Consider the following 14,562-nt stretch of genomic DNA (forward strand, 5'->3'; position numbering starts at 1 on the left):
GGATAAAGATAAAAACACAGAACTGTTTTGACCCCCTGTTGTACTGTAAACTGACTGGTCAGCCCAGAAAACAGTGGTGTAGTGTGTGTGATACAAAAAAGATGCTGTTCTTAATTCAAGTAATAATGTGTTACTGTCCCACTGCAGGAAAATCACAGACATATGGTGTTATTGTATGTCCTGTGGTTTCACTATAAAATGCCTGTCCCATGAAAAACTACTGAGGGCTGCATGGGTCTGTGTCCCTGTTTCTTCAATTGGTTATACATCAATGTAATCTTCAGTGCTAAAAAGGAATTATTGCCACAAGGTAAATATAAAATGTTTAATTGTAAAACCCAGGACAGATTTAACCAGCACATAATACAAACTGTTTAAAATGTTTGAATGTATTTTCATCCCTACTACCTTAATATTACAGAAACATAAAAATCTCTACAATACAATTGCAATTTGTTCATGGTCTTTTATAAACCGTTTGCTGTATCTGTAGAAACTCATTGCTTGGTTATGGAGGAAACTGGTGCCTACAATGTAGATACAATTAATTAACCATCATCACTGTAGGTTTGATTCTGATTTAACATTTGAGTGGAGAGAAGAGGTAGATAGATAAAACAGTGAACAAAACAATACCACTTGAATAAAAAACTTTAAAGGGATACCTTGGTATTTAATGTGTCCATGTTATTGTATTATTCAGTTATTACAAGTGCAATCACAGATGCAGTTGTTCATTTGTGGTTTCAGTGTGTGATTCTGGTCTTTTGATGTAGTGACCTAAGGCTAATAATCCACTGAATCTTTTATGTACGTAAGGGCTGGTAAATGCCCAGGTATCCCACTAACACTTGTATGGTTGCTCTAACGTCTATTGAAATGTCTGTCTCCCTGAATTTTGGACTTTAGGCCGATACTGTTCCTTTCTGAATACATAATATAATCACAATGTGAGTCATCACTGTGTTAGTCCCAGACGACTAACAAACTCTTATAAACACACAAACCACAACTAAAGCAAAAGATTAAGACCAGCGATGGAGCTTCAAAAGTAGGCACTGCTCAGTAATGCAACAAGCATTGTACAAACTGATAACCCCTACCTAGCTAAAGTAAGCTAACAAACAGTAATTATTAGTCTCACTGGTTTTAAACTGATCCACACACAAGAATACAAAAAACATCAAATAATCCTGGTTTATATGTAAATGAAGATATGAGCCTTTATCTTGTCAAACAGGTGTGTAAACTGGTTTGAATACTTTTCAAAACCAACCTAGTTTTGAAAATGAGAGTCATGGTACATGTCTACATTTATAAGTAAGATGCCAGAGCAAATCTGACAGCACACCATTTACACGATCCAGGCAGTGTGCTCAGGGTGTGAACTGACTTGCCCAGAAACAAGTTCAGCTGGAAGGCCGAATAACACTAAATCAACACACACTTTTTCCAATGTGAAAACATTAAATGAAGTCAGTGTCAGTTAGCAGAGTGTCATATTGTCTTGTTTTGTAAAGACACTGGTATTTTCAGAGACTGAGACATTCACTGCACCACCCCCTACTGTGTCTCATAGCACTAAAGCTTACATGACAAAGACAACCTGAGGAAACACAAAAACACATTTAAATAATAATTGTATTTTTCAAAGCAACAATGTTCTATTATCTAACTTGAGAGTAAAAAAATTCAAATATACAGGGCCACTAAAAAAAGTTAAATTTCCCACCTCAAAAACGTTTTTAATCCAAACTTTGGTGCATGTAAATGAAAACCCTGATTTAGACATACTTTAACAGTTGTTTGTAGTCCTGAAAATGACAATGAACAATGAATGTATGTCGGGTTTTACAACAGACCTTGATGAGAGGGTCTCTTACTTTTACTGTTGACAGAAAATCCGCTGAACAAACAGAAAACAATGCTGGTAAATGGATGGGGAAATTCTAAGCCTTGCCATTTTAAATGAAAAAAATATGTATATATTTATGTTTGTCCTGATCCAAACTTATAAGTCCTTACTGTATCCGTCTTTTAGCATGATCAGCTTACAAGCTGGTGTCGTTGGTAATGGAATTTGGGGAAGACAGAGAAATGTTCTGCTGTGTGTGTTATCTGAAGGTCTCGTGTTTGAGCGTGTTTCCAAATGTGTCACTGTATATGTGTGTTCATCAGCAGTTGAGAATGGGCCTGTTTCTATCTGATCTAAATGGGAATGCAGAGCTGTCAGAGTCGGCCTTCCCTCTGTGGGGACCCAGTGTAGCCACAGCCTGGAGAACAGCAAAACACAACAGATAAAAACATGAACACACAACAACCACCTGAGGACAAAGCTACACGTGCATATCAGTGCAAATGCTCACCCACACCTTTCTGATAGCTGTCCAGTCCTCTAGGATGTCCAAGTCAGGCAGCATATAAACAATATATGGGCGTTAGCAGAGTTAAGGACAGAATTAAAATATGATAGCGTATGGTAAAAAGCAGAAGCAGTAATGGCATCAATGTCACTAACAATAAAAGGATATCGGACACCACTGAAGGTCTTCTCCTCTTCTTGTCTGGACTTAAAGCATCTCTCCTCTTTCGCCCAGACAACTCATCATTCCACAGCTCTGATAAACAAAAATATTAAATGTTTGGTGTAAAATGACTTTAATATACATTGCTAGAGGGGAACAGTGTTTCTTTCCTAATTTATATGATTTATTATTATTGAAATGTGCAGTACATGCATGACCAAACATGATAGAGTTATGCTAAAGGTGGGGATGTTACCTGATGTAATATCTATGCTGTGTCTGTCTTCCTCTAATCGTCTTATTTTCTCTTCTAGTTCGCTCTGTACTGTGTCAAACAGCAGCAGTTTCTCACTCTGTAAACACAAGTACATAAACACAAACATGCCAGACACACACATAATAAATACTGTATATGACATGGCATTCAAATGTGTTAGAATTCAAATGCAGAATAACTCACTAATAAGCCTTAACATAAATCAGGTTAGAAATATTTTTTAAAGTGTGTATATGTGTATCTGTGTTGGTCCAACCTCCCAGTGTTGGCACGCGGCCTGGATCTCACACTGATGCTTGTTCTTAACAGACTCCAGACACAGCTCTCTGTAGATACCTGACAAATGCAGAGAGCATGTGAGAAAAAAAGACTGACACAGTCTGACAGATAATAGTAACAGAGGCTCAAAACCACACTGAAAACACAATAGTTTCCCTTCAAGCGTAGTTAACTAGGTTTGGATCATTTACCACATGAACGATTACAAACAAGGTCTCAGTTTCATGAGGATTCAAGTGATGGATTTTTAGTTCTATTCCAAGTTATGCCTATTATTATAATGAATGAAGGCTATATAAACATGTCAGTGATAATGAGATCTGATCATGTTGACTTAGGCTTCGAGTGATGAATGACTTATTTCTGTATAAAGCTAAAGCTAATGCTGGCTTTATATGTTTGTGAGGGTGTTCAACTTACCTGCCACTTTAGTGCGGACCTGCATGTTCTCCAGCAGTACTGCCAGAGGCTCCAGATATTCTGCTGCCCGTCCAGCCTCCACTTCTGATAACTTGCTGTTCACCTGACTAAGACGTTCACGATACAGCCTGCACACAAGACAAAAGTGCAGGTACAAATATAGCTCATTTTTGAAACCTCTACTTCAAGAAAAAAAGTTGCAAACATTTGATAGCCTTACTGGTCTTTTAGATCAGTGAACTGTTTTTCCAGGTTGGACATTTCATCCAGACACTCCATCCTCCTCCGCTCACAGTCCTCTTCATCCATTTCTGGTATAAAATACATACTACTTAATTAATTGGAAACTAGTCAGGCATTATAATTTAGGCATTATAAATTACACCCTGCTCCAATCAAGTATTAGCATGATCCACACATTCCATACTTCACAATAATTTTCTCATACTTTTTAAAAAAAGTGTTAATTTGTTGTGCTTTTGTTTGTCTTTCATGATTTCTCACCTGAGCTATCTCCATCCTCAGAGACAGAGGAAGTTTCAGAATCCTCATCTTCCGAGCTGGATGCCTCGTGTTCTTGCTCTTCCACGTCCATCTCCTCTGTTGTGCTCTCCTTTTTCTCCCGATCACGGTGCACTGGCATGGTGTAGACTAGCAGTGTCCAAACAAAATGACAGTTTACATTTTAAAACTAATAAAATTAGACTTTAAATATTTGTTTAGTTTTAAGCAAAAATATTAGTCATGCTATATGGGGCATGACTAATAAAATATTTTGGTGTTTTTAATAATTTGATATAGTCATATTATAATTTAATTTAGCATCCTCCACAAAATAAACCTTTACATTATGTTTTTCTAAGACACGTTTAACCAAAAGCAGCTACCTAATGCTTTTTCCTAAACAAGGGTGTTTGTGGATATTCTTTACCAGCCTATGTTTTTATTGATGATAAACTTTTCCTCTAGATATAATGTGGCGTGATGGTGATGACAGGGTGTTTGCCTGAAAACACAAAAGCCTCTTGGTAAAAGGATTAAATAGTGTTTGCGCCAAGAGCCCATCCAAATTCGTTGTATACATGCTTTACAATGACAATTATTCTATCCTATTCTGTTCTAAGTTCGATGCTTTAGTAAATGATAGTTTTTCCTCGTGACTGTAACCGATAGTGATGGTTCAGTGATGGTATTTAATAATCACACGTCTTTTTGTTAAAGTTGTGAATTTAAAATGACAACAAACCAAGCAATGCGTTAGCTGTTAGCAAACCATAACAGTTGCGTAGCAAGTATCAGTCTACTTTTACGACCTGTTACAAAGCACATATAAAAACAACAAAAAATAACTCACAGATTAAGACACCCCGCGCGAGTGTTATATAACGCAATTTACGAGGAGAAGGGCTTAGTTTTTCTAAAATACTATTACTCGTGTTCCCCAGCTAGGCTAAAAACAAATCTCAAAGTGCGCTATTATTGCTATAGGGAACTGTAGTTTTCTGTATTGCTAATTGTCCCGTCAATACAGGCATCAAGCTAGTTAACAACTACGTTACCCGGGATTCCATGCTGTTTGCTGCAGGCGGTGAGTTCGAGCTAAATTGTAGGGATCTAATAAAATGTTAATGAATTTGGAAAGGTCGTTGTTTTCAGATGTATATTGCAGTTTTAAAATGTCTTTAAATACATTTAAAACATTTACACAACAAAACATCTTCAGTCTTGAATAATGTTTGTGTTGAATTTTTCTGGTATCAATTATACCCCCCACCCCCTCCGCCATGATGTTTTCTGAGTGAAGCTAACTGACCATCTAGTTTAGCCGTAAGGCTGCGGACTGTTGTGGAAGTGAGAGGCGGTGGATGGATGCTTCGGTCCGCTACGTCTGACATAATATTTCAATAATATAAACAGAATGCGCCCTCTTCTACAGCCATGACCCACGCCATTCCGTGTTGAAGCGGAGGAGTGCTGATTCGTGGCGCAGCGGTAACAAATAACCCTGTGGCCAGGGTTATCGTTCTAGTTTGAAGATTAACGCTAGCTTGGGCTGTTTAAGTGGCTATACAGCTAGCTCCTCCTCGGTGTCTACCCTCGCGTCCTCGGTCTCCTGCCCCAGGAATGTTCTCCAAAAAGCCTCATGGGGACGTTAAAAAATCAACACAGAAAGTGTTGGACCCAAAGAAGGACGTGTTGACACGGCTGAAGCATCTTCGAATTGTCATAGGTAAGTTAAAGCCCTATTTAGGCAGCTAACGTTTTAGCTTCAACATGTCAGTTTGTGTTTATAGGGCATGCCAAGAGCTACTTAAAGTTGATATGCATTACAACTTTTTCCACAAGATTTCCTATCATTTCAGATTGTAGTGTCTACTCCTCAGTTCTACATCTCGCTAATTATTTAACGTCACTCACAATGTTCTTGTGTTGATCTTGAGTTACTGTATTACTATTTCCATAGTGACGTTGATAGGCATCTATAAGCATCTCAGGCTAAAGGTATATCAGGTTAGCAACAGAAGCCTACTAGCAGACTGTATGATTTTAATTTTAAAGGTTCTGAATGCAATGATACCGCTTTACTATCGAGTATAACTGACTGCATAAGACAGAACAAAAATGCTTAAAATGTCGTGAGGGAAGTGTCTGTGTATTCGCGCTCAACCATGTGTACACACACACACACTGTCTCTCTCTCTCTCTCTCTCTCTCTCTCTCTCTCTCTCTCTGTCTCTCTCTGTCTCTCTTTGTCTACTATTTCCTCTCTAGTCCAGTACAGTAGCTCAACTTCCTGCTTCTATTGTTAAGACCTGCTGGGCTCTGTTTGTGTGTACTAGATTCAGAGAGAAAGGGGTGTGTCGCTGCACTTTAGGGAACACAATATCTTGATAAAATCTTGGAGACATGCACATAGATGGTCTGTGTCTGATAGTCTTGCAGTGACATTGTTTAAATAGGTGTGCTGAGACTGCTGAACAGTAGCTAACCACGCATTTGTAGAGTAGAATCACTTTAGACCGCAAAAATGCTTATAATATATTTCACACTGTTAGATGTTAGAATTGGGAAAAGATAAAACTTAACACTTGAATTTACAGTAAAATATTTTTACAATTCATACTTGATCCCAAATAAAGTTTTAAAAGGAAGCTGGTGCAGTGCTTTGTGCATGCTTTGACGCAATCTGTTATTAAGTAACTTCTGCCAAGCCTTTTTTATCCCTCTTTGTGATGCCACAAAATAAAACAGTTCCTGCTTCTTGGTCATGAAGTTGTTTTGATGATACAGTAAAACCCTTGACTTGGTTTATTTGGACTGAGTTTAAATAAACAAATGAATAGTTTATAATACATAGTTTAACATGTTCCAAATAAAGCAGCATTACAACTATACCTGTTCACATTTTGGCATTTGTTTACAAGAGGTACAACAGGTAATGTGTCTCTGATTCTTGTGTCACTTTCATTGAACATTTTTTACAGGACGCATTGCTACAAGTCTGGTTAAGCTCTTAACATATAACATTGGAAAAATCACATACTGTAGCTTGTACTGAGAAAAATAGATTTCTACCAGTGACTGGCATTGTAGTAATAGTTTGCACTGTTACCTCCCATCATGAAGGCCCCGGGGTCTTAGCTAATGCTACTTATGTACCAGGTATGGTAACCAGGAGGCGAGAAATGCTTTAAACATGTCATTGTCAGTCCTGCAAGGAAAAGTTGGAACACTTTCCAGCTGGGTTACTGAGACGGTACAAACACAGCCACTATAAAAATCCCAGAGACAATCACCAGAGGGTCTACTTCTACTACTACTACTACTTCTACTTCATGTACTTCTTATGATGAGGTTTGAAATGTTTGGCTTTCATAAAAATGTCTGCACCATCATATAAAGGTGCATTTTAGTTTTCAACCATGAGTATTAGTTAATTCAATATGTCCCCTCCAATTTTCCAGAAAATGCTGAGCCCTCAGAGCTGAAGCAGTTTTTTGACTTAAACTACTCCCACATCTACTATGTCTTCTTTGAGAACTTTGTCACAATTGAGGTCAGCCTCAAGCAAAAAGGTAAGTCTCAATAAAGCCATTTGAAAGGTTAGGATACATATGCCTAAAACATACATGTACATTGACCATTCCTAAAAAAAACTGCTGATTCTGCTTCATCTTTGTGTTTCAGGCCACAAGTCTCAGAGGGAGGAGCTTGACTCAATCCTATTCATCTTTGAGGTGATGAAATGCTATAGATTGTTTAAAAAGTATGCTGTTGCTTATAAGCTTCACAACTGTGTGAAATTTCTTTATCACATTTCTAGTGTTGTTGGTTGAAATATTTTTCCTGAAAAATCTCCAGATCTGCAACATTTAGTAGCTCTCTGAACTGAGTGATGATGCTTTTTGGTTTCTAGATAGCAGAATCTGTTTGTTACTGACCTCACTTCACCTCTTAACGCCTGATGTTTCAAGAGAGCGCAGGTGCATGGCAGCTGCTAGCATCAGTGTGTGAATATAAGTGTGAATCAGTGAATTAGAAGTAAAGTCAGTGTAAAGCACTTTAGATCATGGAAGGGTGGTTAAAGCAGTATATAAGTATGGACCATTTACAATTGAATACTCCAATTTCCTTTTAGAACAGTGCAGTGGGTAGTTGGATTAAAATGTGCTTGACAGTATAGTTTTCTGATAGGTGTGGGATTAAGTAAAACCTAGGAATCGTAACAAAACAATTTATTATATATCATTATATTAATATGGCAATTTTGTCTTTAAGAAAATCCTTCAGCTCCTGCCAGAGAGAATCCAGAGCCGATGGCAGTTCCACAGCATTGGTAACTCTCTTAAAATCACAATGGGCTGCTTTAATGAAGCACATTGCATTTGCCTGACTCTGCGTGATTTGTTTTCTTTGTTAGGGTTGATCCTCAAAAAGCTGTTACACACTGGGAATTCTTTAAAGGTACCATCTTGATTCATCACATCCTTAATTGTCACAACCAATGTATATATTCTTCTTTTCATTTAAAGTTTGAATCCTAATCCTGCAAGTAGTTTTTTTACCAACTTCATTTAATTTACAATGTAGATCCGTCGGGAAGGTGTGCGCCTCTTCCTGCTTTGGATGCAGGCATTACAGAGTAATGAGCGTGAACAGCTGTGCATGTTTGCCTGTTTGATTCCTGGCTTCCCGGCACCACTCTATCGAGGGACCCCACGTACGCTGGACACCCTGATCAACCCAATGCTGAGTTTAACAGAAAGTTAGTGAAATAAGCCCACACACAGTGGAGATGAAAAAAAAGACTTTTATGCACCTTTGAAACAAAGTTAAGCGGAGATCGGTTTAATATAATAATTTGATTCCCTTGCAGCCCAAGTGACTCCAGAAGAGATCACTCCACTGGTTCCTCCACAGTCAGGTGACAAGAACCAGGAAGATCTTACTGCCTATTTCCTAGAAGCACTACTGAAATACATGGTAAACCAGGTATTATCATCACTTCTTACTAACACCGCTAACACTAAATGGTTACTTGGTGGAAAATGTTCTGGTTCCTTTCTACATAAATATTCCTTAATATATGGGAGGTAACAGGTGATGGAGTATTTCTCTAACCCTAAACATAGTATAAATAACTTCCTTAAGTCAAGTAGTTCCTTAAGTTTGTCCCTTATGACTACAAACTGACTTTCTTGTTTCTGCTTGTTGTTTTCATCATTTGTAACATATGCATGCAGCTATGACACTGATGACATTCTCCCCCAAAACAATGGTGCTCCTCTCCACTTGACCCCACTTTCTGTGCGTAATTCTCTGTTTTTAACACAAGCTTGTTTGTCTGTGTGTTTGTTCTAGGCCAAGTCTCTTGAGTGGCGTTGTAAAGAGAACCATGAACGTGGCTTCAGCTTCCTGTTTTGTCACTTCAGAAAGTTTTATCTTCCTCACATATTTCCCAATTTTGCCCTGGAAACTAGCCTCTACAACCCCATACTGGGTCAGTACATCAAAGCCGATAAGAATTATCAGAATGTATATTACCAAATATAACGTAGTAAATGGCATGGTACAATATACCGCATGAATAAATATATTCTTTCCCTGTAGATGTACCTCCAATGCGAACAAAGCCATACTACAGCGTAGTGCGTAGGGAGCAGGACAGCGGGGAAACACTGTACTGCACCAAAGAAAGCTTCCTTCAGGCTCGAGTCATTTTTATCCGTTGGTTAGTTTCTTTTTGGCTGGAGCCACGACCCAATACACAAACGAGCATCCCAGGAACAGAGGGAGAAAATGTCCCTAAGAACATACAGGTAGGCACCATACACACAGCTCCCTGAATGTGAGCACATTATGGTGCCAGAATATCTTTTGGTTTAGTTGAGCCAAACAAGAAATCATTTTCTGATGTTCAGGGTCTTTTTCATGGTAAGGATAATTGAGCTCTTCCCTTTCTATTCCAATTGTTAACCTCTAGCGGGCAGCAGCTGGGCTTGCAGCTCGCTCTGCAGGCAGCTCAGATGACAGCAGTGGAGGAGGGATTCGGTCTGACAGCCACCTAGAAGGGAACATGGGGTCATGTGGCCCAGGAGGAAGCAACATGGGGCTATCGAGTGGTCCAGGTGCTGGTGGTGAGCCTGAGCAGAGCCACTCCAACACATCTACACTGACTGAGAGGGAACCTAGCTCCTCCTCACTTTGCTCCATCGATGAAGAGCAGCTGACAGACATGGAGGTGGTCAGGAGAGTACTGACCAGCAGCAGAGCTAACGTCAACTTCATCACTGAGATCTTTAGACAGGTGAAATAGAAAAACTATTTACCAGGGAACAGGGACATTATTGAATTATAATGATTAACTCCATTTTTCATTCATCATTTTCATCATCCATAGTCCAACAGGTGTGAAACATGTCCACCTAATTTATGCGTCTGTCTCTACATATGCAGGCATTTCTTCTTCCCATGTGCGAAGCAGCAGCGATGCGAAAGGTGGTTCGTGTTTACCAAGAGTGGATTTCAATGGAGGATAAGCCAGTGTTTATGAAGGAGCCAGAAGAAGGTCCTTATCCTATAGCCACAGCTGGTGCTCTGGAATCAGGAAATAAAGACGACGAGGTGAGTAGCTGTCTGCATGTATTTGTTTTTTTATATAAATAAATATAAATGACAGAAACATCTTATTTATAAATTCTACATAACCTCTGGTTTATAGCTAAAAAAATAAAATCTGAAGACAGAAGACATTTTTCACAGAGTAGTAATATTCCACATGATAAGTAAGCGATGGTGTGTTTTGTTTCTTCATTAGGGAATGAACAAAGTGATTGACAGTGAACTGCTAGAGTACAGTGTTCATGCTGGAGTTCAGACTACACTACAGGTGGACTTGAATCATAATTTTTACTTGTTCAACACAAACATACAAGAATCTTAGAACTGCAGCATCTTTCTACTGTTTTGTTTTTGACCTATTTTATCTTCTGTGGCTTTTTTAGGTTTTCATCACCCACTCATCAAATGTTTTCCTGTTGGAGCCAGCCAACGACATTAAAATCCTTTTAGAGGAACATGTCGACATGTGCAAGCGAGTCCTGAACATCTATCGCAGCCTTGTCATGCATGAGACCATGGACCAGAAAACTTGGTAACCAGAAAGAAAATAAAAAACTTCAGTCAATTGATCTTTTAAAAGTTTGGATGTAGATTCATAATGTTTTGACTTTTCACTGTGCCTGTATTGGTTTGTAGGGAGCAGATTTTGCTTATTCTGTTGAGAGTAACAGAGTCAGTGATGAAAAGACCTCCATCCATCATGCCTCAGGGCAAGAAGAACAACACGCTGTCAGGAAGACTGGCTGGACCCATCTTTCAGGTATATTACTGTGACTCTAATGATTTGTAAGTCAACATATTATTTGCAATTTATAATTTGGATCATTGCGCATAGGACTAATAATTTAATACTAATATCAAATGTAACTTTATTGTTTTTTGTGCAGCACAGTTAAAATTGTACTATAGGAAAATAGTGCCTGGCATCAGGAACCACTCAAGATTCTCTGTGTGAACTGTTTAGATACCCGATAGGATGAACTAAGGCTGCAGACCAGATGAAATCAGGCGTGAATAGAAATGCTGTGCTCAATCAAACATTGAAGAAGGAGCCAGGATAATTCCCTGAAATATAAAACGAATAAATAAATTATGAAATTGCTCTTGTGTATAAAGCATAATGGTTGGAAACATGTTTGCTTACCCTATTTAAAACACAAAGGACATTATTATCTCTTTAGATTGTGTAAGAGCACATGATTCACTCATGGCAATGCTGTAAATGTTAAATAAAGGAGTTGTTTTGTTTTGATATGTTGGATAATGTTGGTAAACAGTCTGCACGGTGAGTTAACCTATTTCCTGGACACTAATAAAATGTCTATGATACAGATGTTTATTTTCTAGGTATTTGGAGAACAGCGCTACAGCATCAGCTTTTCTTTAATACTCTTATCTCATCACCTTTCAACTGTACAGACTCTGATCGTGGCCTGGATCAAGGGAAACTTAAACGTCTATATTAGCAGAGAACTGTGGGATGACCTCCTGTCCGTCCTCTCCTCTCTCACCTGCTGGGAGGAGCTGGTCACAGAGTGGTCTCTCACAATGGAAACCCTCACCAAGGTACTGAAAGTCACCACATGTTCATCATGCTACACCAAGCGTAATGCATTCGGAAAAGTAGGTGTCTTCAGTTCTGAGCATTATTCAAAGTAAAATGTTGGATTTTTCATCCTTATTGTGCAAGGTTTAATTCTAGCTTGAATGCCTTGATTATAATTTTTAAAGCTAGTGTGAAAGCTAGCTTCACAATGCATTCAGAAACATTTTGATGTATATTTTCATTTTATTATCATCTCATTTAAATATTAGTATCAGCAAGTGTGTTTTATGTTTCAGGTGTTGGCAAGGAATCTGTACAGTGTTGACTTGAACGAGCTGCCTCTGGACAAACTCAGTGAACAAAAACAGAAGAAACACAAAGGAAAAGGTTTGTCGATTTCCGGAAGAGTAAACATTAAATGCAGTATGTTAGTCTTCCAGTTCAGTCGTCCAAGCTACAGATGCTAAACATCTCTGTCACTTCTTGTCTTCTCTCCCTTCTCCAGGTATCGGTTCCGAGGGCCAGCGGCAGGTTGTAGATCGTTCTTTTTCTAAAGGTTGGAGCAGAGACCAGCCAGGCCAGGCTGCAGCCATGAGGCAGCGGAGCGCCACCACAGCTGGCTCACCAGGCATAGAAAAGGCCAGGAGCATTGTTCGCCAGAAGACTGTAGGTCAGTATCTGTGTTTAGATGTCTGTGCTGAGGCTTTTCATGGTTTCTTTCTTAATTTGAAACCTCCCTTTCTGTCTGTCTTTCAGGACATTATGGCATATGGTTACGTTCATTCTCACTCTAATGTTGTCTTTAGTTTTTAGAAGTTGTTGTCTAATTCTACTTTAAATTCTCACAGGAGTGGAGATGTGTTTTGTGGATTTTCAACTCCTTATGTATTTATACTTTCATAGACAGCGTTTTTTTTAATGTTAGTAGTGTATCAACATTATAAACCGCAGCGTCCCTGTGTACCATGATCTAAAAGATTTGAGATGAGGGTCCTAAGCTGCCACAAGCCTCTCGCTGTCTCACTCTTTCCTCCGGCTCTAACCCACGTCTCACTCACCCCTCACCTTCCCTGTCGTTCCCCGTATAAATCTGTTCTTGGTCCCACCTTTTTTCTACACTGTCCAGTCCTGTCACCTGCCTGTCTTTTCACAAACGTCTTGGCTAATCTTACTCTTTGCTGTCTTCTGTTTCTTGCACTCCACTTTCTTCTCTTTCTTCTGTGATTCCCACGTCCTCAGCCCTGCGTAGCTGCTCTACAGGAGACTCTCTGCTGTCCTCAGCCTTTATCCGCAGTGCTAAGAGTGCTCCTGCTCTGGCTCCACCTCTTCCTGTCCTTCACCACCACCACCACCCTTTACTACCCCCCCTTGCCGACCAGCTTGCAGGTACACTCTCTATGCACTATGTCTCCGCCTGGATGCTGTAGTTGTCTCCACGTCTGTCAAAAAAGTTCAGATGTTCAAGTTTATGCCACATGATATTATCCACCAAAAGCTTAATGCTATGCTATCATACTGTGGCTTAATGTAGACAAAAGTCATTTCAACTATATGTTTCTGTTGATTTTTTTTCAACAGAATTTTTACCATGAGATTTTAAGTCTCATGGTAGCAGTTTTCATAATATTTGCAAGGTTATGGTTATATTTGGTGCATTTGAACCTGGCATGTCAGATAATTAACATTCTTTCAAGAATGTTGCACTTAATTACTGCACAGTTCAGTAGTGTAAACTGGGAATTTGTTGAAGGAGGTGGTTTCTACTTTTGTTGTTTACATAATTGCATGTAACTCCACTTACCTGTATCCCTGTCTGCTTGCTAATATTTTCTGACTAATAAGCTGCATCTTTTGCTTATCTCCTTTTAAACTTGAGGTAACATTCAAATGTGCTCTAAAGTCTATTTAAAATCATTTGAAGCAAGCTTTTAGATTAATTGTTTTGATTATATTTAGTGTGTGAAGGTAGCAATTTCACTTCGTAAAGGGACTAATCTGCTTATCATTTGTAGTCAGGTCCTAATAGATTGATCCCAAGTTGTAATTATCTATTATTAAATTAAAAAAGAGAGACTATAATGGGGTGACACGGTGGTGCGGTGGGTAGCCTTCTTACAGCCAGAAGGTTCTGGGTTTGATTCCCGGAGACGGCCCTGGTGCCTTTCTGTGTGGAGTTTGCACGTTCTCCGGCTTCCTCCCACAGTCCAAAGACGTGCATTAGGTTGATTGGCTTCTCTCCATTGCCCGTAGGGTGTGTGTGTGTGTGTGTGTGTGTGTGTGTGTGTGTGTGTGTGTGTGTGTGTGTGTGTGTGTGTGTGTGTGTGTGTGTGTGTGTGTGTGTGTGTGTGTGTGTGTGAATGGTTGTATGTCTCTGTGTTGCCCTGCGATGGACT

The 14,562-nt window shown here is 39.2% G+C and overlaps 2 protein-coding genes across 13 annotated transcripts in view; one reads left to right on the plus strand and one right to left on the minus strand.

Annotated features, from left to right (window-relative positions):
- Positions 1 to 311: 311 nt before the first annotated feature.
- Positions 312 to 5,008, minus strand: brms1la (BRMS1 like transcriptional repressor a). 2 transcript variants are annotated; one of them, XM_029138736.2, is made up of 9 exons: positions 4,856 to 5,008; positions 4,006 to 4,152; positions 3,722 to 3,812; positions 3,502 to 3,629; positions 3,059 to 3,138; positions 2,782 to 2,878; positions 2,532 to 2,618; positions 2,373 to 2,437; positions 312 to 2,273 (listed from the first exon to the last, which is right to left on the minus strand). In XM_029138736.2, exons 2-9 carry the CDS (start codon positions 4,142 to 4,144, stop codon positions 2,175 to 2,177), a joined length of 786 nt encoding a protein of 261 aa, XP_028994569.1. In that variant the 5' UTR covers positions 4,145 to 4,152; positions 4,856 to 5,008; the 3' UTR covers positions 312 to 2,174. The 2 variants fall into 2 exon arrangements, with proteins under 2 accessions (XP_028994569.1, XP_028994568.1); XM_029138735.2 differs by having other exon boundaries at positions 2,367 to 2,437.
- Positions 5,009 to 5,303: 295 nt separating this feature from the next.
- Positions 5,304 to 14,562, plus strand: part of ralgapa1 (Ral GTPase activating protein catalytic subunit alpha 1) — a 45,734-nt gene continuing 36,475 nt past the window's right edge. For 3 of the 11 annotated variants that reach the window (XR_003784336.3, XR_003784337.3, XM_029138141.3), the window contains exons 1-18: positions 5,306 to 5,731; positions 7,467 to 7,577; positions 7,690 to 7,739; positions 8,281 to 8,338; positions 8,423 to 8,466; positions 8,593 to 8,767; positions 8,879 to 8,994; positions 9,364 to 9,502; positions 9,613 to 9,821; positions 9,986 to 10,309; positions 10,459 to 10,626; positions 10,820 to 10,891; positions 11,007 to 11,155; positions 11,260 to 11,383; positions 12,043 to 12,189; positions 12,466 to 12,556; positions 12,675 to 12,839; positions 13,409 to 13,555. Coding sequence is in view for 9 of the 11 variants with exons in the window: in XM_029138141.3 (XP_028993974.1) it covers positions 5,626 to 5,731; positions 7,467 to 7,577; positions 7,690 to 7,739; positions 8,281 to 8,338; positions 8,423 to 8,466; positions 8,593 to 8,767; positions 8,879 to 8,994; positions 9,364 to 9,502; positions 9,613 to 9,821; positions 9,986 to 10,309; positions 10,459 to 10,626; positions 10,820 to 10,891; positions 11,007 to 11,155; positions 11,260 to 11,383; positions 12,043 to 12,189; positions 12,466 to 12,556; positions 12,675 to 12,839; positions 13,409 to 13,555 (2,395 nt within the window). In the remaining 2 variants the exon portion in view is untranslated. Of the gene's footprint in view, positions 5,732 to 7,466; positions 7,578 to 7,689; positions 7,740 to 8,280; positions 8,339 to 8,422; positions 8,467 to 8,592; positions 8,768 to 8,878; positions 8,995 to 9,363; positions 9,503 to 9,612; positions 9,822 to 9,985; positions 10,310 to 10,458; positions 10,627 to 10,819; positions 10,892 to 11,006; positions 11,156 to 11,259; positions 11,384 to 12,042; positions 12,190 to 12,465; positions 12,557 to 12,674; positions 12,840 to 13,408; positions 13,556 to 14,562 lie in introns of all 11 variants that reach the window. The other 8 variants (XM_029138136.3, XM_029138139.3, XM_029138145.3 and 5 more) reach the window with 6 other exon arrangements.

This window comes from Betta splendens, chromosome 22 (genome assembly GCF_900634795.4).
Source record: "Betta splendens chromosome 22, fBetSpl5.4, whole genome shotgun sequence".
In the NCBI taxonomy this organism is placed as follows: Eukaryota; Metazoa; Chordata; class Actinopteri; order Anabantiformes; family Osphronemidae; genus Betta; species Betta splendens.

Coding starts and splice junctions, on each gene's coding strand:
- brms1la (XM_029138735.2), bottom strand. CDS start 4,144: ATGCCAGTGCACCGTGATCGGGAGAAAAAGGAGAGCACAACAGAGGAG. Junction 2,879..3,058: donor CCGCGTGCCAACACTGGGAG/GTTGGACCAACA, acceptor TTGTGTTTACAG/AGTGAGAAACTGCTGCTGTT. Junction 2,274..2,366: donor CAGCTATCAGAAAGGTGTGG/GTGAGCATTTGC, acceptor GCTGTTCTCCAG/GCTGTGGCTACACTGGGTCC.